The sequence below is a fragment of the Leucopleurus acutus genome (assembly GCF_964270905.1).
Source record: "Leucopleurus acutus genome assembly, chromosome: 16".
Classification (NCBI taxonomy): Eukaryota; Metazoa; Chordata; class Mammalia; order Artiodactyla; family Delphinidae; genus Leucopleurus; species Leucopleurus acutus.
The window spans coordinates 37605376-37630373 of record NC_139158.1 but is presented as its reverse complement, the minus strand read 5'-3'; the positions used below and the strand labels follow the sequence as shown (position 1 = coordinate 37630373).

Here is a 24998-nt window from a genome sequence, read left to right as displayed (position 1 = left end):
CGAGAACCATGAGGTACATAATGGCTGTCCCATCACCACACAAACCAGCAACAACTGCAGTTTGTGTGTCATGGATGCACGGGCAGGGAGAAAGGTCTGGAGACACACTCCAGCTTTCCAACGAGAGGAGAGGTGCTAATGGATTCCTTACACAGGCTGGCATTACTTTACTAATCACCATGGTCACATATTCCTTAACCTAAAAATCAACTAAAAAGTCTAAACTCTAGACTGTCTGTGGTCAGACGCTCCTAAGTTCCCTCCAGCTGATTTTTCACCCCTTCCCCAGCAAACCTTTCACCCCTTTCCCAGTATGCCTTTCACCTCTTCCCAGCAGGCCTATCATTCTTTCCCAGTATGCCTTTTGCCCCTTCCCAGCAGGCCTTTTCTTCTTTCCCAGTATGCATCTCACCCCTCCCTACAGGCCTATCATTCTTTCCCAGTATGCTTTTCACCCCTTTCCCATCATGCCTTTTGCTCCTTCCCATCAGGCCTATCATTCTTTCCCAGTATGCCTTTCCCCCTTCTCCAGCAGGCCTATCCTTCTTTCCCAGCATGCCTTTTGCCCTTTCCCAGCACATCTTTCATTCTCTCCCATTATGCCTTTTGCCCCTTTCCCAGTATGCCTCTTGCCCCTTCCCAGCATGCTCTTTGCACCTTCCCATCAGACCTATCATTCTTTCCCAGTATGCCATTCCCCCATTTTCCAGCAGGCCTATCCTTCTTTCCCAGTATGCCTTTCGCCCCTTCCCTGAAGATCTTTCCTTCTTTCCTTGCATGCCTCCACTCTCCAGCTCCGCAGGTCACTCCTCTGATAACCCAGCTGCTCCCTCATCTTTTGTTAGGAGGGCCCCTCCCTGCCTCAGCTTTATGTCCACAGCTGATGCCCCTACACAACTATCAGCAGTATGCAAGGCCCATCCCTCCTTCCCTCCAGCCTCTCTGCCTCCCTTTTGACCTGAAGCAGGGCAGGTATCTCAACAGGCCCCAGCTCCTTCCACCTGCACTTTGCCCCAGGAGGCGAGTGGGGCTGCGGGCGCTTCCCTGACTTGTCAGGTCTCTATTCCAATGCCACCCCCTGCAATACTTCCCACCCACCTCCACACTTCAGTGTGCACCTTTACTGTCTGACCCTCCTGCTAGAAAGTAGAACTGCATGGAAGCTCTTTCAGGAATTGCTGAATGCAAGAGTGGACGTGCAGGCTGTGAGGTACAAGGACACGGACATGGCAGCCCTGGGAAATCAAATGCTGGACCCCAGGAAAGAACTCAGAGCTGGACAAAGCAGTCATACTGAGAGCTAAAACCAGTGCCATAACAAATGTCCTCAACCATGATGCAGAACACTATTGCATGTACTGGGCTGAATGGTAGCCCCTGAAAGATACATCCATTTGGATGTATCTTGGAAAAAGGGTCTTTGCAGATATAATTAAGGATCTCAAAAGGAGACAACTCTGGATTAGGGTGGACCCTAAATCCAAGGACAAGTGTCCTTCTAAGACACAGGGAGAAGGCCATGTAAAGATGGAGGCAAAGACTGGAGTGATCTGTCTACAGGCTGAGGAACGCAAGGAATGCCGGCAACACCAAAAGCTGGAAGGGGCATGGGACAAATTCACCCTCAGAGCCTCAGAAGGAGCCAATCTTGCCCACACCTAGATTTAGGACTTCTGGCCTCCTGAACTGCAAAGAAAATAAATTTCTATTGTTTTAAGCCATAAGTTTGTGGTCATTGGTTATGGCAGGCTCAGGAAACTAATACACCATGTCAGCCCTGGGGGTCCAGCAAGTGTGCACGGGATGTGGGCAGGGTTTCCTTACTGCACACCACCCGGAGGGAACAGAATGGTGTGTTAAAGGCCTGTAATCCTGGAGGCACACATTGCTCCCATCCTGGCCTCACCCTCAGACACATGCAGGGAAAAAGGTCTGCCTAAAGATATGTCCTTAACTGATGACCCCTCAGTCCTCAAGATGCGCATTAAACACAGCAAAATTTCCTCCCATTTCACATCCCCATGCACTCAAGGTCCAGTCATGTAGTCCTTTTCACTGCAAAAGGCCACTGCCTCACCTCCTGACTTCTGAAGTCACAAGAGCTGTCGATGGAGGGGCTATCCGACAATCCATTTTTACAACCAAGCACCCAGTGGGGGCAATCTGATGTGGTTGAGTGAAGTCATTAAGCAGGCTCTGGCTTGATTTAGAGATGGCATTTTAAACTCTGCTCTAATTGTCTTTAACGTCACAGGCCACTCACTCTAGAGCAGCAATTTACCTGCCAGGTTCGAACTTGGACTCGGTTTGGCTCCACCGTATAAACGTTTTCTTCGTGCATGGCTAACACTGGAGACTCACACAGGAAGGTACCTAAAATTAAAGATAAAGGTCAGGACAGCAGCAGCTAGTCTCATCATAGCTCCTTAGAGTTTAAGAAGCATTCTCACACTAAAACTAGAACTTTTTGTAGGGCAACTATTGATGAGAAAGACTGAAACCTAGCAGAAAAGATCTTCTACAACTAAGGATATAAAGAAGGAACCACGGTGAGACGGGTAGAAGGGGTGGAGCTGCGGTATAGTCAAGAAGTGTTCTCATGTGTGTTCCCTAATTTTCCTTGGCACCCACAATAGCCTTGTGAAAGGTGCGTTTTCTTTATCTTGCAGATGAGGAAGGTGAGGCTCTGAGACACAGGGACCTGCCAGGGCCACAGCTGCCGGTGATGGCCAGGTGTGGGGACTCAGTGCTGGGCACCCTGCCCTCACCAGTCACTGATGGTCTCTCCTCTTTTATCCCATCTAGCAGTGGTGCTTCCAGTAGCACAGCATCTATGACAGCATGATTGTTCAAGCATCTGCTTATCTTATGTGGAACTTTGGAGACCACAAGCTCTAGTCTCTGGCTCTAGACAGGTTCTTATCTAGTTAGGAAGATGATGACACACACAAAACAGAAAATAGCTCAGCACCTGTTGTGCTATCCTCTTGGGAGGATAAGTTCACCCTTGCCCCTCAAGGGGTCTATGGTAGAAGAGAGGCGAAGACGTGAATTATCAGCACGATACAGGGCAGGGTGGGAAAAGTGTTCCAAGAGAACTTTAGGCAACAAAGTGTTAGAGGAGGAAAAAAAAGTGAGGGAATAATATGAGGGAGAGAGTTGATAACCTGTGGAAAAACATCCCCAGGGAGGTGTGAGGTATTCAAACAAGCACGTGGGGGCATCACCCTGGGAACAGTGCAATGACGAATCCCCCTGTGAGGTAGGAGGGCCTAGGTCAGGATGGGTGAAGACAAGAACTGTGCAGAAGGAGATCTTGCCGAGGAGCACGTCCTGATGGTCACTGTGCTTGGTGGGAAGATGTCCCCAAAGAGATCAGGTCCTAATCCCTGAAACCCATGAATATTAGCTTATATGGCCAAAGATGTTAAGGTCTTGAGATGGGGAGATTATCTTGGATTATGCAAATGGGCCCCAAATGAAATCACAAGTGTCCCTGTAAGAGGGAGGGAGATTTTTAGACAGGAACAATGTGACAGTGGAGGCAGAGACTGGAATGATGTGACCCCAAGCCAAGGACTGCTGGCAGCCACCAAAAGCTGTAAGAAGCAAGGAGCAGAGTCTTCCCTAGAGCCTCTGGGGCTCTGCCAACACCTTGATTTTGGCCAGTGAAACTAATTTTGGACATCTGGCCTCAAGAACTGTGAGAGAATAACTCCTAAACAGCCACTCGTTTTGTGGTCCTTGTTACAGCAGCCCCGTAACTCATACAGACATGTGCTAAAGAGCAGAAGATAAAGTGAAACAGAGAGTCGGAGCGATGGATGGGACAGGTGGAACAGCTCTGAAGATCCACCCTGAAATTTTCAGACAGAGGTTGGCCTTGGTCGAGACCCCACGGGCTCACTGCTGTGCGTGCTCTGGGAAGTTCAGAAGTCAGGTGTGTAGCATCCCTTTCCCCGGAAAGCACTGTGGTTCTTCACACTCATGCCCACTTATTTCTGAGCTGTTTCATCGTCCTGGAGCCCAGGAGGGCTGCTGGCCCCAGATCTGGCTGCACTTAACTACCTCAACTAGCTTCTGTAGGGAGGCTGGGGAGGCCCTGGTTGCACAGGGCTAGAGTGGCAGCACCGGCTCTGGAAACGCAGGCCCAGGCACGAGAACTGACATAAGGGTCTCCCCATGGCCCTGGGCCTGCCCTTTGCCCACCTCACAGGCACCAGCACCCACCCCCATTAGATGTGAGTCCCCTTCGTGGGGCTGAAAAGACTCCTACCTGCACTTCGTAATGTGGCTCCAGAAGGCTCAAAGATCACCACCTGTTTTCCATTCCAGACGGCAACAGCATCCTACAAAGAACCACGGAAATTAAAAAGCAACCGGCCGTCTGGGCCTCGTTGTCCCGAATCACCCTAACAACCGACCAGGTCTTCAGTCTGTATCGATGATCCCGCCCAAGCCCATGGTCACCCTGGCAGTGACCTTGGTGGCGAACACTCCGCTGATGTACATGTCTGTGCGCAGGCTGTGCGTCACCCCCGTGGACAGGAAGGACACGCTGAGTAGGCTCGGGGAGACCTGCACCGCGGCCACCTGCTGGTGGAAGTGGGACGACATGGCCTGCTCGCGGAGGATGAGCACGGAGCTGATGCTGTTCACTGCCAGGAGGCTCTTCCTGGAGCCCCACTTCATTCCCACGTTGAGAGACAGAAAGGAGAGGTGCAGTCAGGGCAATGTTATAAGTACGAGGATTCATAAACAATTTCCAAGCACTATTTCTTCTTCTTGTTTAAAAACATGATTTTAAAAATTTATAAGTATAAAATGTATAATTTGTAGAAAAACTTTAAAATAACAACACTCAGAGTTTAGATCCAGCGGGTAAACTTGTGTGGTTGTTCTCGCTCATGTCTATCCTGACTGGTTGAGCATCTTCTAGAGTTTACTTTACTGACATGAACTTAGGGGCGTCTATGTTTTATAAATGGAAAGCAAATTTACACACTCTAGTGAACTATCCAGACTTCCTCTAGTGATGTCAAGTACCACTTTCATAATTTCATATTAAACTTCCAAATCCATACAAATCCATTTCTGGATTTCCAACTTTACTCCACTGATATATTTATCCATTCCTAGTAAGCATGCCATGTTAATTGCTATACCTTTCAGATATATTCTGGTATAGGATACAGAAATGGTCTGATTCTTTTTAAAATTTTTTCTCGGCCATTTGCTCTACCAAATGAGTTTAGAATTATTGTGTTGAATTCCCTCAGGAAAAAAAAAAACCTCCTTATTTTCACTGGATAAACATGTAATTTGTAGATTTATTTGGAAAGAGCGATGGATGGGACAGGTAATTACAAGATTGAGGCTTCTCTTTGAGGAACATGGTCTACTGAGTCAATTTTTCTTTTACGTCTTTCAAGAAAGTTAGTGTGGCTCTTACTATTATTTAAAATGGGCATTTCTTTCATTACCACTGAGGTTACACGTTTTCCATGGATTCTACTAACCACCCTTAGGTAAATTATCTGCACTCTCCTTCATCACTTATCCATTTACATTCTTTTCTTTTTGGCCGCACAGTGCAGCATGCAGGCTTAGTTCCCCAACCAGGGATCGAACCCGGGCTCCCACAGTGAAAGCACTGAGTCCTAACCACTGGACCGCCAGGGAATTCCCTCCATTGGCATTCTTAATATTTTTCTTATAAATGTGAGTATTTTTCACGTCCATTATTCTAAGATATCACTAAAGGTAAGATGAGCCATCAGTTTAAAACAGCACCTTTCTTCTCCCACAACAAAACAAAAATACTTTCAATGTACACATCAACTGGGATTGGTATTCAAATGAAGAAAAAAATTATGCATTGAAAATTGGGAAAATTTGGTGTTTTAGAGATTAACCTTTTAAAGTGAATTTTTACCCAGCTCAGTTTTCCTTTCATCCCAGCCTTCCTGTTCACATTGCCCGGTGTGACATGTTCTTATGGACTCAACCTTGTCCCTCTGCTTTTGCAACTTCTTTTATTACTTAAAATCTAAGAAAGTTACACTTTCTCTACAGATCTGATTATATTCTGTGTTTTTAGCCAGTTATTCTGACCCAACTTTTAATTTTTTAAATTTTATTTTCAACAGGTGGACCATTTTTAAAGTCTTTATTGAATTTGTTACAATATTGCTTCTGTTTTATGTTTTGGTTTTTTGGCTGCAAGGCATGTGGGATCTCAGCTCCCCGACCAGGGATCGAACCCACACCCCCTCCACTGGAAGGCGAAGTCTTAACCACTGGACCGCCAGGGAAGTCCCTGACCTAACTTTTAAAAATATTTAACTCGTTAATTCATCCAGAAACTATGTTTATTTATGACCTGACATGAGGATCTAAAAGTAATTCCCAAAATTGCTCTAAGGTATCCCTAAACTGTTTACCATGTAAGTTTTCATTTCCTGATTAGTATAGATTAAGTAAACTTTATCTTAAAAAATTCAGGGACTTCCCTGGCGGTCCAGTGGTTAAGATGTCACACTTCCACTGTAAGGGGCGTGGGTTCGATCCCTGATCGGGGAACTAAGTAAGATCCTGCGTGCCATTTGGTGCAGCCAAAATTAAAAAAAAAAAAAAAAAAAAAAATCACACAGAGCAGATCTGAGAGGCAAGTTCCAGAAAGGCAGGTGAGGAGCCCCGAGGACATAGTAGGCATAACTGGTGAAAATTATGAAAACACAACCATGTACTTCTCTGGGAATTGGGCACAGAGTAAATGAAGAAAGACTTATTGAAGAAAGTCTACTAAGTCTGGTAAGAAGAGCAGAGTCTGTGGCAGGTGAGCTCGGCAGGCAGGTTTGGCCAAGAAACCAGGGCTCCCTCTCCTCCGGCATTTTCCTGGGAGGGGCGGCTGCCAGCATCTCTCACTCCCCCAGCTCCGGCACAGAGGCCAGGTCCAGGTGGGTCGGAGGGAGGCTCTGCATCTGGAGCGGGAGCCAGACCACATGGGGCCCCCAGGCCCTTGCCCCAGCTTGCTCCTCTCTGGGAGAGGCCATCCGGGACCAGAGGCTCCTGTGTCCAGCTCCCAGCTCCTAAAGCAGGGTGTCACCCCAGAAAGCCAGCTACTCTCCCCACTACCAGGCTGTGGAGCAGTGACTCAGAAATCTTTTCCTGAGGGGAAAGGCAGTCCACAAGAACAGCAAGCTCCCCAACAGAATGACTTTGTTTGAAACAGAATAGGGGCAAGTTCAAGCCTCAGGATGACCAGAAAACAGTGGAGTTTTGGAGCATTAAGAGGAAGCTGGGGCGGGAATTCCCTGGCGGTCCAGTGGTTAGGACTTGGTATTTCCACTGCTGGGGAGCAGATTCAATCCCTGGTCGGGGAGCTAAGATTCTGCAAGTCGTGCGGCACAGCCAAATAAATAACTAAATAAGACAAATAGATGATAGAGATAAATGGACGTGTAGATAGATTTAAAAAGATAAATATAGATTACTACAGATCCACAATCCCTTATCTGTAGTTCTGAAACCCAAAAGGCCTTTAAAAATATTTTACTGTTGTTATTTTTTATCTTAATTTGAATAACTGACAAAAATAGGTTCAGAGCAATTATTGCCTCCACTTCTGCAGAAAATGAGTGCACCCAGCGCCCCGTCGAGGCATACCTTTATCTGTGTGATGTTTCCTTCAAGCTCAGTGGGGATCTGAAGGGTCCACCTGTCTTTGCCCTCCACCCCTTGGCTGCTCTGGGGGCCTGGCACTTTTCTCCACATGGCTACACGCCCTTTATCGGTACCTGCTGCCAGAAGACCTGTAGATCAAAAGAAAGTTCACGTTGAGTTGAAAAGGGATAAAAACAGCAGCAAGCTCACTTCTCTGACCACCCTCTCTAAAATACCAGCCTGTCGGCCCTCCGTCCAGGAACTGCCCAGCCTCGTACCTGGCCGTGTCTTCCTTAGCAGGAGTTCGCTACTCGCAGTGACACAGTGTGTACATGTGTGGATGGGGGATTGGGGCAGTGGTGCTGCTTGCTCTCTGGTTTCTCCCATGAGAGAGGAGCCTGCTTGCCTGTGTTCAGGGCTGCTTTCCCAATGCCACACAGCACTTAGCACCCAGCGGGCACGGAAGTGCTGCTCTGGTGCATTTCCTATTCTTTCTGTCATATTTGTGTGTGCATGTGTGTGCACATACGCACATCCATGTACACACATATATTTAATGCTTCTCACACTGACTTTTTCTTGAGGTTTCAGGAGGAACAGACACCAATTCACGCAGCCAGGCTGGTCACATTCCTGACCAAACTCCTTGACCACTATGTGGGACAACACAGCTTTCCTGCCTCTTTTTTGCTCTTGGCTGACTGTACTCGAGTGACTGACATAGTTGTAACTGAGGTATGGTTCTTAGAACAGCCCTGAGTTCCATGTCATGACAGCACACCCCAGAGCAAAGCCTGAGGTGGGCTCTCCCTCTGACGCTGGGAAGTCTCACCTTTGACTCTACAGTAAGAAACACAGTTCATATTCTCTCCTTTTTCAAAACCAAACTTCTCCTCTGGACTCAGTACGTAATTCTCTCCTCGTTCTAAATCCCAGAATCTACAAGGCAAGGAGGAAAGTCCCACGGGGGGGACTGTGTTAGTGGGCTTCCCTCAGCTGTGAGGGTCTTGTTCAACTCGCAGAGTAAACTTTAAAAATCAGGAAAAAGACATGGCCCTTTGGACTCTGAGGAGAAAAGCATGTCGTTGTTACGTTATCTATGTTACGTCTTGTTCATAACAAAGGGAGCAGTTGTTAATAAAAGAGGGTTCCTGTGTGACACCGGGTCACGATGAGAACAAGGGAACTCCAAGCACCCAACCAGGGAGAACCCCTGAATGTCACATGAGCTAAAGCAGCCGGACCCAAGAGAACACAACATGGGATTCCATCTATCCGGGGATCAAAAAGGCAGGCAGACGTCAGGACAGTGTGACCCCTGCGGGGGCGGGCGGAATGCCTAGGGTCTCTGATATGTTCTGCTCTTCCATCTCAGGGCTGGTTATGTGGATGTGCCCAATTAGTAACACTTCATCATAATTTGTGCATTTTTCTATATGTATGTTACACTCCAACACAAAGTGTACTCAAGAGACTGTATGGGACAGAATTTTCAACCCCAGCGCTCTCTGCAGAGTCGGGATCTCACCTGAGGACCGCCTCCCCAGTGGCGGTCACAAGAAGGCTGCTGTTGATCAGGGCGACGTTTGCCTGGCGACCCATATTTCCACTCAGCTTTACCTGCACAACAACAACCCGAAAGGAGCACGTCGCCCTTGTCGAGACCAGGTCCCTGTTCAGCAACTGGACTCTCTGGCAGTGACTCCCCGCAGACTCACCAAGCGGAGGAAGTGAGGGTGGCTGTGGACACTTGGAAGGGCAGCCCCAGCCTTTCAGGCCAAAGCAGCGACCACTGCACACTACGTAGTTAATGACAGGGGTGCCCCGCGTTGGGTGAGGCAGCTTGTCACAGCCTGTGTTCAGAGAAAACCTGCCAGCAAGGGGCTCAGGGGGGATTTGAACCCAGGTTCACAGGACTCAGTGACCACATTTCAACTGCTGTGTAGACAGAGGTGCACAAAGGACCCCTGAACACCGACTTTTCTGCATCGACCAGAGCATCTTAGGGAAGGTTCGGAGTACTCTGAGAACCATAGAATCCTTGGGTGTAAACCAACAAAGTGGCAGGAGAGTGGCATGCAGTCCTCAGGGAGCTGCACGCGCTGCCTGACCAACAACCAACGCCCCAGGCTTCCTGGCGTCCTCCCGCGAGTGAGTGCCCCGGCCCGGGGCGAGGCACCCACGCGGATGGCAGTGTGTCCAGAGTTGTGATTATCACACACCCCTCGGATAAAGCAATGCATATGTGTGGGCCAGCGGTAGTGTCACAGAGGGAACACTGGTGACAACCCTCAAGGTCTGCACATAGCCAGGCGTCCCCACCACAGCCCCGTACCTCCCGTGGCTCTGAGAGGCCCCATCCCCTGGTGTCTCCCCCACCTGTGACCGCAATGGTGCACAATAAATAAGGTGCTAAAGCTCTGGTGGTGGCCCTGAAACACAGACTCCTCAACCAAAACGAAGGGGTGTATGAGGTGGGCAAGAGAGGCTGGAGACCCCCTGGGGCACCCCCCCATCACCTCCTCACCTTCATCACCTCCTCGGCTGTGCCCTCGGGCATCACCGTGAACAGACACAGCAGCAGGCTCTCGGTGACTGCCACCAGCACCTCTCTCTCCTCCAGGTAGAACAGCGTCTGAATGGAGCTGTCCGTGGACGCCACCCGGGCCGTCCTGCCCTTCTCGTCCACGTAGTGCACAGTCCCTGCGGGGAAGCGATGTGTCCATGGAGGCTGGACACTCCCTGGAAGCCATTCTACCTACTTAGGGACACTTTCAACGTAAACATCTTCATCATAACCATTTACAAATAAGCTATTTTAAAAACACTGGCACATGACCCCCGCGTCTGCCATCTCTGGGTCAGTCCAGCCAGGACCCCTGTGTCTGCCATCCTCCCTCCACCACTGTCCAGCGCTCACACTGACCACCCTCCTGATGCACAGCCTCCATGCTCTGGTCATCTCAGTCCCCTAGGTACACGTCCATCACCCGTCTGCCGGGGCCTTAACTATGACCCTCCCCAGAGCCTCGGCCTGCACCCTCCATCCTGGGTACCGGGTATCGCTGGCTGGCGTTTGGCCTGCACCCTCTTGCCTTCCCCAGGCCCTCGCGTCGGCCCCAGGGCCCCTCCCAGCTTGGATACCCTCCTCTTGCCCCCGAGGTGTCTCCTGGTTCTGCTTTCAGGCTTCTGAGCATGGTGGCAGCACCTCCTGTGAGTTCTCGGGATTGGGTTCATTCTGCTGCTCTCGGGAGCCTCCTCACCCTCCATGCCGCCTCCCATCTCACTCCCAGTGGACAACTTGAGTTCTTATTAAGCTTAAAGGTTCAAGGTTGTCTGGAGGCTAATCATAACAGTAACTAGTATTTACTGAGCACAGATGTGTGAGGGCGCCGTGTACAGAGGCTCTGGAGGCAGGTACTATCCCGATCCCCACTGTACATGTTCGGAAGCTAAGGCACAAAGACACGGGATCATCTGCCCCAGTTGCACGGCTGCTGGGCGGGGGCAGCACTGACACCCCCTGCAGAGCCAGGCCTCCAGTCACCACGTCTCCTTCCTCCCTCAGGGCCCCCGCCGCCCCCACAGTGCCCACATTGGGTCCCTCCAACTCCCCTCCTTAAATGCCAAGTCTCTCTACTTTTAAACTGACAAATGCCCCAGCCCCTCCCAGCTGTCACCTGTCACAGTTAAGCTGCCTGGCCACACACGTCCTCGAACCCCATCACCCCAGGAAGGGCCCCTTTCCCATGGGAGAAGGCACTCATGAATGTCTCGTGAGTGTACGAGACCCTCTCTCTCTCTGAACCTCACACTGCATCTATTGGCCGCCGCCTGCCTCCTAGCACACCGCGGGGGAGCCGTGTTAAATCAGCACAGACGGCCCAGCCCTGCCAGGGCTGCTGGTCCAGCGTGCCCCGGTCACACCCACCCCAGAGCTGAGCCCCGCTGCTGGCTTGGAGACCACGCTGGGTGCCCCTGGCATCGATTCATCTTGGGCTGCACATCCTGGACAGCTTCCTCCTGAAAAACCTTCAAACGCAAATAAAGCTCAATTTGTTTCTATCAGGTCAAGGTGAAGCCACCCTTTGGATCCTGGATAAACACCTGCACAAGCCGGCTAAGGCATCCATCTGGGAATGGCGCACAGCCTGCAATTTTATGCAGAAACGCCATCCATTCGCTTATAATCTCCCAGACACTCCGAAACACTGCAGTGTCCCCAGACCCCAACCTGAGTGTCTTACCATCGGTCAAGCTGACAAAGAATGAGAGTCCCTCTTGAGGTCCCATTTTCAGGAAACTTCCAAAGCCACACTTCCTCCAGTTAAACTTGTCCAGGGCTTTCTCATCACCACTCACAGCTGCCTTCGCCAACTGAACGAGGTCCCTAAGAGCAAATGTGACAGAGATTCCTTGTTGCTCCCTGGACGAAGGTGGTATAACCACAGAGGAGACCCCTCCAGTGTCAGGAGGAGCCACATCCCCGGCCCCGCCAGCCACCACCCAAGCTCTACTTACTCGCCGGGAGGGGGGAGCCGGAAGATGCAGTGAGTGAGGTGTTTTCCATACTCGTGTTTCAGCAGCGGTGCCCCTTGTACTCGACCTCTTTGGTCCAACTTCCATAAGAGCAGGATACCAAGCTGGAAAACCCAAGGTCACATTCTTAGCAAGTGACTGGTGGAGGGTGAGGGTGATACTGTGCAACAGAGCATGGGCTTACTCCTTTTTTTCTTTTAAAATTATACTACTACTATATGTGCACCATGAAAAACTCAAAACAATTTTAGTGTTCAGTGAAGGAACCAGAAACTCCTCTCTGTGCCCCATCCCATCTTCACTCCCTGGAGATAACAAGTGTCATATGTTCAGTTTTTAAAACAAATCTTTAATTTTGGGATAGATTCAGATTTAAGGAAAAGTGGCAAAGATAGTTCAGAGACGCTCCATACCTCACAACTAGCTTCTCCTATTACTGACCCTACATTACTGTGGCGCATGATACTAACTAAAGTTGGTACTTCATTCACCTCTCCTCAGTTCTTCCTGCCCTGGGACCCTGTCCAGGCCCCACAGACATCTGGTCGCCATGTCTCCTTGGGCCCCCTGGGCTGGGACGGTGGCTCAGACACCCCTGTTCTGGACGCCTGGACGGTGTTGAGGAGGACCGATCAGGGGTTTTGTAGAATGTCCCTCCGGCGGGATTTGTCTGATGTTTTTCTCATTGTTGTCGTGGTGATGGGTTTGAGAGGAAGACCAGAGGTCAAGTGCTGCTGTCGACATGTCGGATCAGGGGTCCCTGTCCTTGGCGTGACCTGTCTGCTGAGGTCATGTCTGTGACCTCCCTCACTGGGGAGTTTCTTCTTCCTTCCATCCTGTCCTGCCTGGAAGGAAGTCGCTGTGTGCAGCCCACACGTAGGAAGGGGAGTTATGTCTCACCTCCTAGATCATCTGGAGAGATATGCCTCTTGTCCACCATTTACTGATTTATTAAATCATAGATTTACATCAATATGGACGCACGGATGGACCCATGAATATTTATTTTCTACTCTGGGTTATGACCCAATTTTCCCTTGTTTGTTTAGATACTCAAATTGTTCCAGCTCCGCCATCGGGAGCTCTTTCCTCAGGCTCTGTTGTCCCTTCGATGCACCCCTCGCTGTGGGTTTGTGAGCACCTCCTCACGTCCTGGCCTACAGATCCTCCGGGCTTGCCATCCTGCCCCAGCCCGAGGATCAGCCATTTCTCCAAGTAGCCCTGGTTCATTTTATTGGAAGAAACCAAGATCTGGGTGCCAGGTGTACTATATGTTCAACATCAAAGTCATCAAAATCTCAAGTTAATGGCTCAGACAACTGCTAGAAAAGTTCAAGTTGCGGGGAAGACGACTTGGTCCAGGAGCAATTTTCCAGGAGGGCTTCTGGCTGCGACAAGCTAAGCTTTGCCAAATGGCAGTGTTTCCCTCGAACCCTGAGGCCGCTTTGCTGCGCTGCCCGAGCAGTCCTCAAGGTCTGTTTCCTGCTCACGGTCAGTGGGTGTAACATTGCTTTACTGTATATAAGAATATGATTTTCAAATAATGTGGGCCTTGGGACGTCCCTGGAAGCCCAGTGGTTAAGACTCCACGTTTCCACTGCAGGGGACGCGGGTTCGATCCCTGGTCAGGGAACTAAGATCCTGCATGCTGTGTGGCACGGCCAAAAAAAAAAAAAAAGTGGGCCTTAAAAAGCAACTTGTACAGTGGACCTCTAAGAAAAGTATATAAGATCAGAAATAGTATGTAACATGAGTATATATAGAATTCAAATCCTATATTATTATACAGATTCTTCTTGACTTTGCCAGCTTTATAAAGATAAGAATAAAAACATTGGGGGGCTTCCCTGGTGGCGCAGTGGTTGAGAGTCTGCCTGCAGATGCAGGGGACACAGGTTTGTGCTCCGGTCCGGGAAGATCCCACATGCCACGGAGCGGCTGGGCCCGTGAGCCATGGCCGCTGAGCCTGCGCGTCCGGAGCCTGTGCTCTGCAACGGGAGAGGCCACAACAGTGAGAGGCCTGCGTACCACAAAACAAAACAAAACAAAACAAAACAAAACAAAACAAACATTGGGGCTTCCCTGGTGGCGCAGTGATTGAGAATCCGCCTGCCAATGCAGGGGACACGGGTTCGATCCCTGGTCTGGGAAGATCCCACATGCTGCGGAGCAACTAAGCGCGTGCGCCACAACTACTGAGCCTGTGCGCCACAACTACTGAAGCCCGTGTGCCTAAAGCCCGTGCTCCACAACGAGAGAAGCCACCACAGTGAGAAGCCTGCGCACTGCAACGAAGAGTAGTCCATGCTCGCCGCAATTAGAGAAAGCCTGCGCGCAGCAACAAAGACCCAACACAGCCAGAAATAAATACATAAAATAAATTTATAAAAAAAAAATAAAAACATTATTTTTTGTGTGTTTACAAATTACTCTTAAAATAAAATTAAAAACATAATACTTGCACAGTGAAACACACATAAGGGCAGAAATGGAAGGCTTCCTTCCCCGTCACCTAGCCTCCTCCCTAGAGGAGCCAGCAGTTGGGCCCTGCTGTGTGTTTTAGGCACACATGGCCCCTGTGGAGACGGCCTTCTGCTCTGCCCTGCAAGTACAATCGTCCAGCACTTAATTTTTCTTTTCTTTTTTCTTTTTGGCCCGGCTGCGCAGCTTCCGGGACCTTAGCTCTCCAAACAGGGATTGAACACAGGACCCTGCAGTGAAAGTGCCGAGTCCTAACCACTGGACTGCCAGGGAACTCCTGTCCAGCACTTAATTTTTAACACAGTAAATGACTCTGTTTTATTAGTATACACGAGCTTCCAGCTGACAGCTCATTAGGCACCTGAACACAAACATGAGCACTCGGCCTGTCCAGATCCCCCGACTGTTGAGCTGGGGAAGAAGTTGAAGGATGGAAATGTCCGGAGTCCCTGGAGTAGTGGTTTCTGCTCAGATGACTGCAGACCCCTGTTCTGATACAAGGACAGAGAGACAGAGACACACACACACACACACACACACACACACACACACACACACACACACACACACACACACACACACACACACAAGAAGGGGAAGCCACAGGAAGTCACCTCAGGTCTCCTGTAACCAGATAGACACGCAGACGCCAAGTAGAAGATGGCAAAGCAGATGCCTCTTCGGGGCCTCCTGCTCATTGCCCCTAAATTCTAAGTGGTTTTTGCATCTCTTACTACTCCTGAGGGGGGATCCTTTGTGTTCAGAGTGGTCTCTTTACTCGCTGCCATTCCTTCCAGGTCACTTCATTCAAATAACTTTATCCAGTAAGACTTGAAAGAAAAGTGAGAGCATCTCACCCTCAGGTGGGAAACCAGTCCCATGCAGAGCAGGAGGTGAACGTACTAAGGGACTAGTGTGAAGTTAGGGCTCAGATACGACTGTCGGGACACGTTGTCACTTCACAGCTGGCTCACTAATGGTTTATCTCAGAGATCAGGAAGCGACTTGCCCTTTCCTGTGTGTAGGTGCACTTACTCCTCGCCCTCAGCTCTTGTCCAGCAGGAGAGTGAGAGGGAGATGAGCCCTGGACATGCATTGTCCTCCCCGCTTCTTCACCGACCAAGTGTTCGCCTGGTGCCCTCTTCCAGGGATCTCCCCACTGCCCCAGGCCCAAGGGTGGCTGCACAGAGGGCACCTGGCCCGAGCTGGACTTGGGACAGAGGAGGAAGGGCAGGTCATCTCTGGGGTGAAACTGGAGCAGGTAGATTCCTTTGTTTCCAGCAGCCTCCTGGACGGATGGCACAGGAGAGAGACGGTTGTGCAGGAAGAGGCCCTGAGAGGCGGATGTTGGCAGCAGACACCTCACTCGTGGTTCTGGATGTCGGAAGCCAGCTCTGCTCCTGTCCCTGGAGACTGTGGGGCACTCTGAGGGCTGCAGATTACGTGTGTCTTCCTGCTTCAGCAGGTTTGGTCGGTCTCATGGTAATCAAACTGGGTCTCTGGTGGGAGAGTGGAAAAGACCCTGGGCCAAGCCTGCGAGCAGGTGTCTCAGAGGTTAGTGCTCTGAGTGTGTCTGTTCATTTGTTATTACTTCTCTGCCTGCCTGAGTCCAGTATGAAATTAGGACCAGCACAGTTGTAGATTTTCTTAGAGAAGTGCTAGGTATTTCTGTTCTTAAATCCTGACTCCAAGACTTGGTCAGCACCAACCTGGGCTTTGTTTCATGCCTCAGTCATCTACTCTGTTAGTTGCTTCTTAATAAAGGCAAGATGAGAATGATGGCATTCAATGCCCCTGAATTCTTTTATTCCTCTAGGGGATTTTCTGAGCAAGGAGGTGGGAAAGATCACCAAAGAAGTAGGAATCTGGGGGCAGAGCAATGCCATTAGGTGGGAATAGACTAGAAAAATAGAAGAAAAATCCAGACAAAAGGATAAATAGAACAGTGGATGAGTGATATAAACAGAAAGGAAGTATAAATGGCTCTTCTAAGTTATATTCACCCTCAAGAGGAAGAGAAACTCAAACTAGAACACGACCGAGATAGCACTTTTCCAGGCAAAATTCTGAGCTTGGATACGACATGCTTGTGGGTTGGTGGGAGCTGGTCAAGCCCCATGGAGGGAGGTGTAGGGACACTCACCAAACCACAAGCGCATGCCCTGGATCCCACCTCCAGGAATTTCTCTAAACTTTCACACGTGCAAAAGGACAAAAGCATGAGGCCAGCCACTGTGTCACTGTCCAGCAAAGGACTGGAGACCGTTTATCCACAGAGGCTGGGGAAGTAAATGATAACACGTTGGTGTAATGAAGCGCAGGTTAAAAGAGAGCAAGGAGGTTCGCCGTGCACCACCATGGAAAGACCTGGAAGATGCAGCATCAGGTGAAAAGCCAGAAACAGAACAGGGTGCACTGGGCACTGCCCTCATGTGAAAAGGACCGAGGAAGATAGGAAAGAGACGACGCCCTCTGTGTGAAGCTCCCAGCCAAGATGTTTAACCTGAAGGCAGTCATGAGGAGACAACCACACAGATCTAAACCGAGGGACATTCTACAAGGTAACTAGTCTGGACCCCTCAAAATGTTGATATCATGAAAGACCAAAAAAAAAAATGAGAGAGAAGAAAGAAAAGACAAGACCATGGACCAGTTCTGATGAAAGGAGACCAAAGAGAAATGACGGCCAAACACAAAGCGTGGTGCTTGGCTGGCTTCTGGGTAAGGACAAAATCAGCACAGACATTATTGGGACAGCAGGAAAAGCTGTCACACCGATGGCACAGCAGTGGAAACCAGTTCATGGGCTTCACCCTCCTGAGTGTGACAGCACATGTGGTCACGCTCCTAGGAGATCGATGCCAAAGCATTTACGGATGAAGTATGATGTCTGTGACAAACTCTCAAATATACGGGGAAAAAATACAGATGTACAGAGAGAGCAGATGTGTCAAAACATTAACAGCTACTGAATTCATGGGAAGGGTAAAAGGGTGTTGTTTGTACTATTCTTTCAACTCCCCTAAAGGTTTGAAATTTTTCAAAATTGATAGTTGGGGAGAGAATGCATTGTGTGTTCCTGTGTGTACTGAAGGAGCACTGGAGAGACTTGAAGAAGCTGTAGGTGCTGGAGGGCAGGGAAGGGGAGGTAGTGGATGGGGTGGGGCTGGAGAGTCTTTACAGTATATACCTTTTTGTATTTTTTGAACTTTGAAACATGTAAATGTATTACCTTAAATGTGTAAAATAAATAAACACATTGTACAATTTCTGCTGTCATTTTTGAATCAAACAGATCTAGAGCTGGTAATTCTCTGCTGTGGGGTCTGCCCTGAGCATCGGAGGATGTTGAGCAGTATCTCTGGCCTCCACCCACCAGATGCCAGTAGAAAGAACCCCCAACACCACCACTGTGACAACAAAAAATCTCCCCAGACACAGCAAAGTGTCCCCTGGGGGCAAACTGACCTGCTTAGGAAGCCCTGGGCCAGATGATCAGGACCAGGGACTCCTAGGCAATGAAGCGGTGTGCTCAGGGAAGGTGGGGTTTGGGGGTACATGAAGCACCACCCCATCTTTGTGAATGTACTTACCTAGAAATGTTCATTTAAAAAATTACAAACTTTTGCCACAGAGTGAGATGATAGAATAAAACATTCAAACCTTCCTCCCAATATAAAACAAAATCTGCCATGACAGCTGACAAAATCAGTTGAACTCGGCAACCGCAAGTTTCTAATAATTTGGTCCCTAAGAGCATGTACAGGGCAATGCAGAGATCTGAAGTCAGTGTCTCAGCGTGTCTGCTCACCCTATCCCCCGATACCAGGCAGTTCCCGTTGGGGCTCCAGTTGAGGACGGTGATGTCGGCGGTTTGCGTAGGGGGGACCACATGCTGCTCCTTGTCTTGCTTATTAAACACGACCACTTCTCCGGTCTCCCAGCCAATAGCCAGGATCAGCCGCGTCGGGTGCCAGCAGAGGGAGGTGACCCGGAACGACCTCTCGATATGCGTGTCTGGCACGCACTCACCCTGTGACACACGAGGTAAATTCTTTATTTTACAGGGAGTGGCCGCTACTCTAAGAATTTCTGCCTCGTCAATGGAATGACATCAGCTAGAGGACATAATGAGCAGTTTGTTAAGGAAATATTCTATTTAATTTTCATAGAAACACCCATCTTGCCTCAGCTGAACTATGAAAGCGTAAGGTAAACATTCAACTGACCCCATGGACCAGTTTATCAATAAAATTTTATTTACTTAAAATGTTTTTCCATTTATTTTTATTTATTTTTTTGGCCACGCCGTGTGGCTTGTGGGATCTTAGTTCCCTGACCAGGGATCAAACCTGGGCCCCCTGAAGTGGAAGCTCTGAGTCCTAACCACTGGACCGCCAGGGAGCTCAATAAAACTTTATTTACAAAAAGAAGTGGGCCAGCGGGTGAAGTGTGTTGACCCAAGGTTCTCAAAGTGTAGTGAGGTGACCCTAGAACGTTTTTGGGGTCTGTGACGCCAAAGTCATGTTCAGGATGATATGATCTGCCCTGTTAACTCTCGTTCTCTCATGAGTGTACAGTGCAGTTTTCCGGAGCTCTGTGATGTGTGATGATGTCATTGCTGTGACAGCCAATTGAATACGTGCTGGTATATTCTTGTGTTTTCTAGAATTTTCTAAGGCAGTAGGTTTAAGGTATAAATGTGTTTTCAGAGATTAATTCAGTTTGTTCTCAGTACTTCTACTGGGCTCTTCCTAGTAAACTCAGTTACACCTGCTACATCTGTGACCTCATTATCATCCAATAAATCATTATTTTGAAATCCTAATGGTCTCCTTGTGCCAATTAGAAACACAGGAAGTACACTTTGTTTTGTAATAGTATATTTTAAATTTTCTAAAATTTAAAATTTTATCTAGGGAATTCCCTGGTGGTCCAGTGGTTAGGACTTGGCACTTTCACTGCCATGGCCCGGGTTCAATCCCTGGTTGGGGAACTAAGATCCCACAAGCTGCACGGTGCAGAAAAAAAAAAATCTAAAATTGCTATTATTTTGGATTTAATAATACTTACTCTAAAGAAAATTTTATGATACATATTGGAGAGTTGTCTGACTCCCAGAAGGGAGGTATCTACTCTGAAATAGTTGGTGACACTGTGCTTGGCACTGGGGCCAAATACTGACCCATACCTGGGATGAGACCAAGATGAGCATACCAGGAGGGTTTGCCCTTTGTGGAGCACGAGGGGAGGGCTTGCTCAGGGGTTGGGGGGGGAGTGGTGGGCTGGAGCCACAGGCTTGTAAGTCATCCACTGATAGATGGTAATGCAACCCCAGGAGGAGGAAATAGAGGGAGAAGAGGCCTGGATGTGCTCTGAGGGGGGCCAACGGCAGGCCTGTCTGGGACGGGGGGAAGGCTGGAGGGCCCGGCGGGGAAGGGGGTGGCCTGGATGAAGGGGACCGGGTGAAGAAGACCCTCAGGTGTGCTCTCCGGAGGACCCTACAAGAGTGTGGAATGTGGGGGGGGGGGCAGGGACAGCAGGACACGTTATGTAGCCATCACTGATGAGTGTGGCTGCTTGGGTGAAATTTCAGGGGTGACATCGAGACTGCAGAGGGCAGAGGAGGGAGTGGGAAAGGAAATCCATCTTTCTTGGTGAAGTAGGAGGAGCATCTAGAAAGTTTCTGTTATGAATTGAATTGGGCACCCCAAAAAGATGTGTTCAGGTCCTAACCCCTGGTACTTGTGATGTGACCTTATCTGAAAATAGGGTCTTTGCAGATGATCAAGTTAAGACAAGGTCATTAGAGTGGGCCCTAGTCCAGTATGACTGGTGCCCTTATGTGAGGAGGAAAGAGACATGGCCACACAGAGCAGGTGGCTGTGTGAGGATGGAGGGAGAGGCTGGAGTGATACAGGTCCCAGCCGAGGAGCACCAAGGACTGCTGGCTACACTGGAAGCTAATATGAAGCATGGAACAGATCCTCCACTAGAGCCTTCAGAGAGGACAGGGCCCTGCTAACCTGTTGTTGGAGACTTCTGGCCTCCAGAACTATGAGAGAATAAATTTCTGTTGTTTTAAGTCACCCAATTTGTGGTAATTTGTTATGGCACCTCCAGGAAACAAATAGTTTCGAATGGCCAACGGGAGGCTGGAGAGGGATGGACAGACAACCCTGCTGGTGACCGTGAACTGACTGTGGATTCTGCCTTGAGCATTCCTAAATATGTCCCCCAAACTAAATAGCAGGGGTAAAAGAGTTATTCACATAATAGGGCTTTTATAATATTGGGAGTTTGGACCTCAGTGAGAAACACACACACACACACACACACACACACACACACACACACACGAACAAAAGAGAGACAAGAGCCAGAAGCTACTGCAGTCAGAATTGCTGCTTTCCGCACTCACTTGCTCCCGATATATATCCACACTGCCTCCTGAGGCTGTGCTAATGGAAGCGACTGCCAGGAATGGGTGAACGGGGTGCCAACTGATGTGGGAGGGAGACCCAACTGCATCTGGGGCTTCTATGCGGTGGTCAAAGTAGAGGGCCATGACGAAACGCAGGCCTGGTCAGGGCTGAAACCTGGAGGGAAAAGACAACCAAGTCCTGTTGGTCTTGAACAAAACAAAACTACTATATATAGAATTAGGAAAAAGAAGCATCACAGACCTACAAGACATTCGGCAACTTATCAGCACCCCTTCAGACCAATAACAGGCAATTTTATGCGGAAGAGGTCTCTAACAGGAAAAATATACAATTAGAGGCAAGGGATTAGACCTGAAAGATGGAAAGGAATAACACATACTGCCATCAAAACAATAAAGAAAAGCCCCGTGGACTAGACTACATGTGTAAACCTTGATCATTTTTATCCCAATCATAATAAGGACAATTTATATTTCTATAGCTCCCCATTAAGCAACATTTCCAAACAAACAAACAAACAAAAAAAGCAAACTGCTTCACAAAAGAGAAAAGTACAAAAAAACGTAGCACCCAATTTCTGATAGAAAACCAAGGCTGTCCCTGCCTTCCTCTGAGGTGTCAGGAGCAAAAGGATTCATTTGCTACGGAGTCAAGCAAAGCCAGAGCAACTGGGGAGAAGATGAACTTGATCAGTTACATGAACTTAACATCTTTCTTTCTTTCCTGGAAAAGATGTGCATATTGTCCCTTTGTGGGAGGGGTAGGAAGGTGAATGGAATGACAGTCTGACTACTGCCCACTTTTTCACATCCTACAGTCAGTTTGGGGAAGCTAACTAGCAGAGAAAAGCCTATTTGTGAGTTGGTTTGCTACCATTTAAAATTATTCAACTTCATCCCCATTAGGATGGCTATTATCAGAAAAACAGAAAGTAAAAAGTTTTGGTGAGGATGTGGAGCAATTGGAACCCTTGTGAGTTGCTGGTAGGAGTGTAAAATGGTACAGATGCTGTGGAAAACAGTATGGTGGGTCTCTAAATATCAAACATAGAATTACCATATAATTCAGCAATTCCAGTTCTGGATATATACCTAAAAGAATTGAAAGCAGGGATTTGAACAGATATTTAAACACAATATTCATAGCAGCATTATTCATAGTGAAAAGGTGGACACAACCCAAATGTCTATCAACAAATGAATGAATAAACAAAATGTGGTATATTCATACAATGGAGTATTATTTAGCCTTAAAATGGAATGAAATTCTGACTCATGTTACAACATAGATGAACCTAGAAGAAGTGAAATAAGCCAGACACAAAAGAACAAACACTGTATGATTCACTTATATAATGTACTTAGAGTCATCAAATTCATAGAGACAGAAAGTAGACTGGTAGTTGACAGGGCCTGCTGCAGACAGGGATGGGGTATTAGAGTTTATTGTATACAAGGTTTCAGTTTGGGAAGATGAAAAAAATTCTGGAGATGGATGGTGGTGATGACTGCACAACAATGTGAATGTATTTAATGCCGCTGCTGAACTGTATACTTACAAACGGTTAAAATAGTAAATCTTATATTATGTATATTTAACCACAAGAAAAAAATTGTGCAAAAAAGTTATCCAGAACCTGCAAAATTCTATCATTAGAGTAGGGAATGGACTATGCCATTTGCTTTTAGCAATACAATAGTTGTATCAGAGGAAGCCATGAAGGCTCAGATTGGGTCTAGAGAGGGAAACCCTGTTCTTCCAGAAGCTAGAAGGCAGGTGGGTAGAAATGAACAGTCACATTTCAAATGTTTATCTTATGAATATATACCCACCACAAGCTGAAGAGCAACCCATTCAGGACTCCTAGCAGAGTAGCTGGACACTGGCCAGAGGAGCAGGGGGATGTGGGGCTGGAGTCAGGGGAGAGGGCAGGAACTGGGTCCTGCACACATCACTTAGGGGATATGCACACTGGTCAGGGCTCTGGCTTCCTTGAGTAAAGACTTCATGCAAATGTTCACACAGAGCCACTGACAATGAGACATATCAGGTTAAAAACTGGTCAGTCTAATGCAGCAAGGAAACATTTTAAAGTGAGTTTTAATGTGTTGCATCCAATCAAGGGTCTACATTCTGGGCTATGGGAAATTCTTATTCATGTTTAACAAGTTTACTTTCTAAAAATATGCCTTGGAAAAATGAATAACATATTAATTTTGTTGTAATGATAGAGAAAGAATTATAATAGCACTTGAAAAAGTTAAACCTGATTTCCTCTATCTTTTATTTCAAACATAACTTTGTAATAAGAAAGTATGCTGAAAGATCTTTAAATTACTTTCTTCCTGCCTGGGGCTTTCCCAGAAGCTCTATCCCCGACACCCCTGCTTTGGGTACTCAAGAAGCCTCTTTTCCACCATTGAGCTCTTGGACTTGATTTCTACGTTGTCTAGTGCTTCTGCCCAGAGTCCTCATAGAACCCTGCATTTGTCCACTGCTGCATTCAGAGTTTACTGTAAATGTGTGTTTGACTGACCATCCTCCACTCCCTACCAGATTATCTGCCCCACAGGGTGAGGGGCCATCGGAGCATCCCCAGCCCTGGAACAGTTGTAAAAAGGGGGTTAGGGCTTCCCTGGTGGCGCAGCGGTTGAGAGTCCGCCTGCCGATGCAGGGGACACGGGTTCGTGCCCCGGTCCGGGAAGATCCCACATGCCGCGGAGCGGCTGGGCCCGTGAGCCATGGCCGCTGAGCCTGCGCGTCCGGAGCCTGTCCTCCGCAACGGGAGAGGCCACAACAGTGAGAGGTCCGCGTACCGCAAAAACAAAAACAAACAAACAAAAAAACCAAAAAAAAACCCTCAGGGTCTCTAGAACATAAGGAGATTTGGCAATATATAAATTTTGGGGGAAAGAAAAAAATTTCATTTATTCTCACCGATTTGATCCTCTCACCTCCAGCGGTGCAAGGTCTTTACGCCTCCGTTAAACCACCTTCTGGGAAAGAAAATGTTACGGTCTTTCAACTGCGCGGCTCGTGGTACTACGGATAACTTCAGTTGCATTACTGCTTGGAGATGCTGCGGGAGGGAACCAGAGGACTTAGAGGCAATGGCGGCAGAGTGGAGAGGTGTAGGGGCAGGCACTAGGGGCCACCCCGAAAAGCCTCACCACCGCCCCCACCACAGCCCCCGGGGCCTCGGCAGTGCAGGGTCATAGCTGCATCCCATGGACAAGAAGGAACGCCATCTCTGGTTTGGACCATGCGTGCGGTTCCCCGGGCCGCAGTACTGACAGCGCAGAAAGGTGGTTTTCTGATTCCCTCCCAGGCCCAGCGTTACCGCGAGCGCCTCCGGCACCGCCTCCTCGCCACCGGGTCAGCTCCCCCGTGCCTCAAGTAGCCACGCGGCCCTCAGTCAGACCTGTCTGCGCCGGAGGTGGCCCTTGTCTCGCGCTGACCGTTCGGACGCCCGCCCCGCACCCCGAAGCCTCAGCCTGACCAGCCACGCGCTCGGGCGCTCGGCCCAAGCAGGATTTCTGGACGAAAATAATCCGGGAGGCCGCGCGAAGGAAGTCCCGCGCACTTCGACGTTGCCCTCCTCCCGGCCCCAGGCTCCGGGCCCCCGGAACCGCCCGACACCGCGAGCCGCCCCGGCCTCCCGAGCCCCTCCCCGGCCCCGCCTCGTCGTCGCCCTCCTCCCCGGCTCCCGGCCCCCAGACCCTCTGCTCCTGGGCCCGGGGCCGGGTACCGCACTCACCTTGGTTTGGTCGCAGCGCCGCCGCGCGTTACCGGGACAACGGCTGCGAGCCCAAGGCGGATACAGCCGAAGCTGAGCTAGCGGACGCCGAGGCCGCCCGAAACTCCACG

At 49.0% G+C, this 24998-nt stretch overlaps 1 protein-coding gene across 1 annotated transcript in view; it reads right to left on the bottom strand.

Annotated features, from left to right (window-relative positions):
• The window catches only part of IFT140 (intraflagellar transport 140), a gene marked incomplete at its 3' end in the record, with an annotated part of 69790 nt that extends 44860 nt beyond the window's left edge, over positions 1–24930 (bottom strand). The window contains exons 1-13 of the mRNA XM_082856184.1: positions 24889–24930; positions 24069–24127; positions 21107–21284; positions 18497–18718; positions 12187–12308; positions 11913–12055; positions 10193–10368; positions 9194–9285; positions 8498–8604; positions 7669–7814; positions 4483–4686; positions 4277–4349; positions 2282–2373 (exon numbers count right to left, since the gene is read on the bottom strand). Of these exons, the coding sequence (XP_082712310.1) occupies positions 2282–2373; positions 4277–4349; positions 4483–4686; positions 7669–7814; positions 8498–8604; positions 9194–9285; positions 10193–10368; positions 11913–12055; positions 12187–12308; positions 18497–18718; positions 21107–21253 (1524 nt within the window). The 5' untranslated portion in view covers positions 21254–21284; positions 24069–24127; positions 24889–24930. The remainder of the gene's footprint in view (positions 1–2281; positions 2374–4276; positions 4350–4482; positions 4687–7668; positions 7815–8497; positions 8605–9193; positions 9286–10192; positions 10369–11912; positions 12056–12186; positions 12309–18496; positions 18719–21106; positions 21285–24068; positions 24128–24888) is intronic.
• Between the last annotated feature and the right edge of the window lie 68 nt (positions 24931–24998).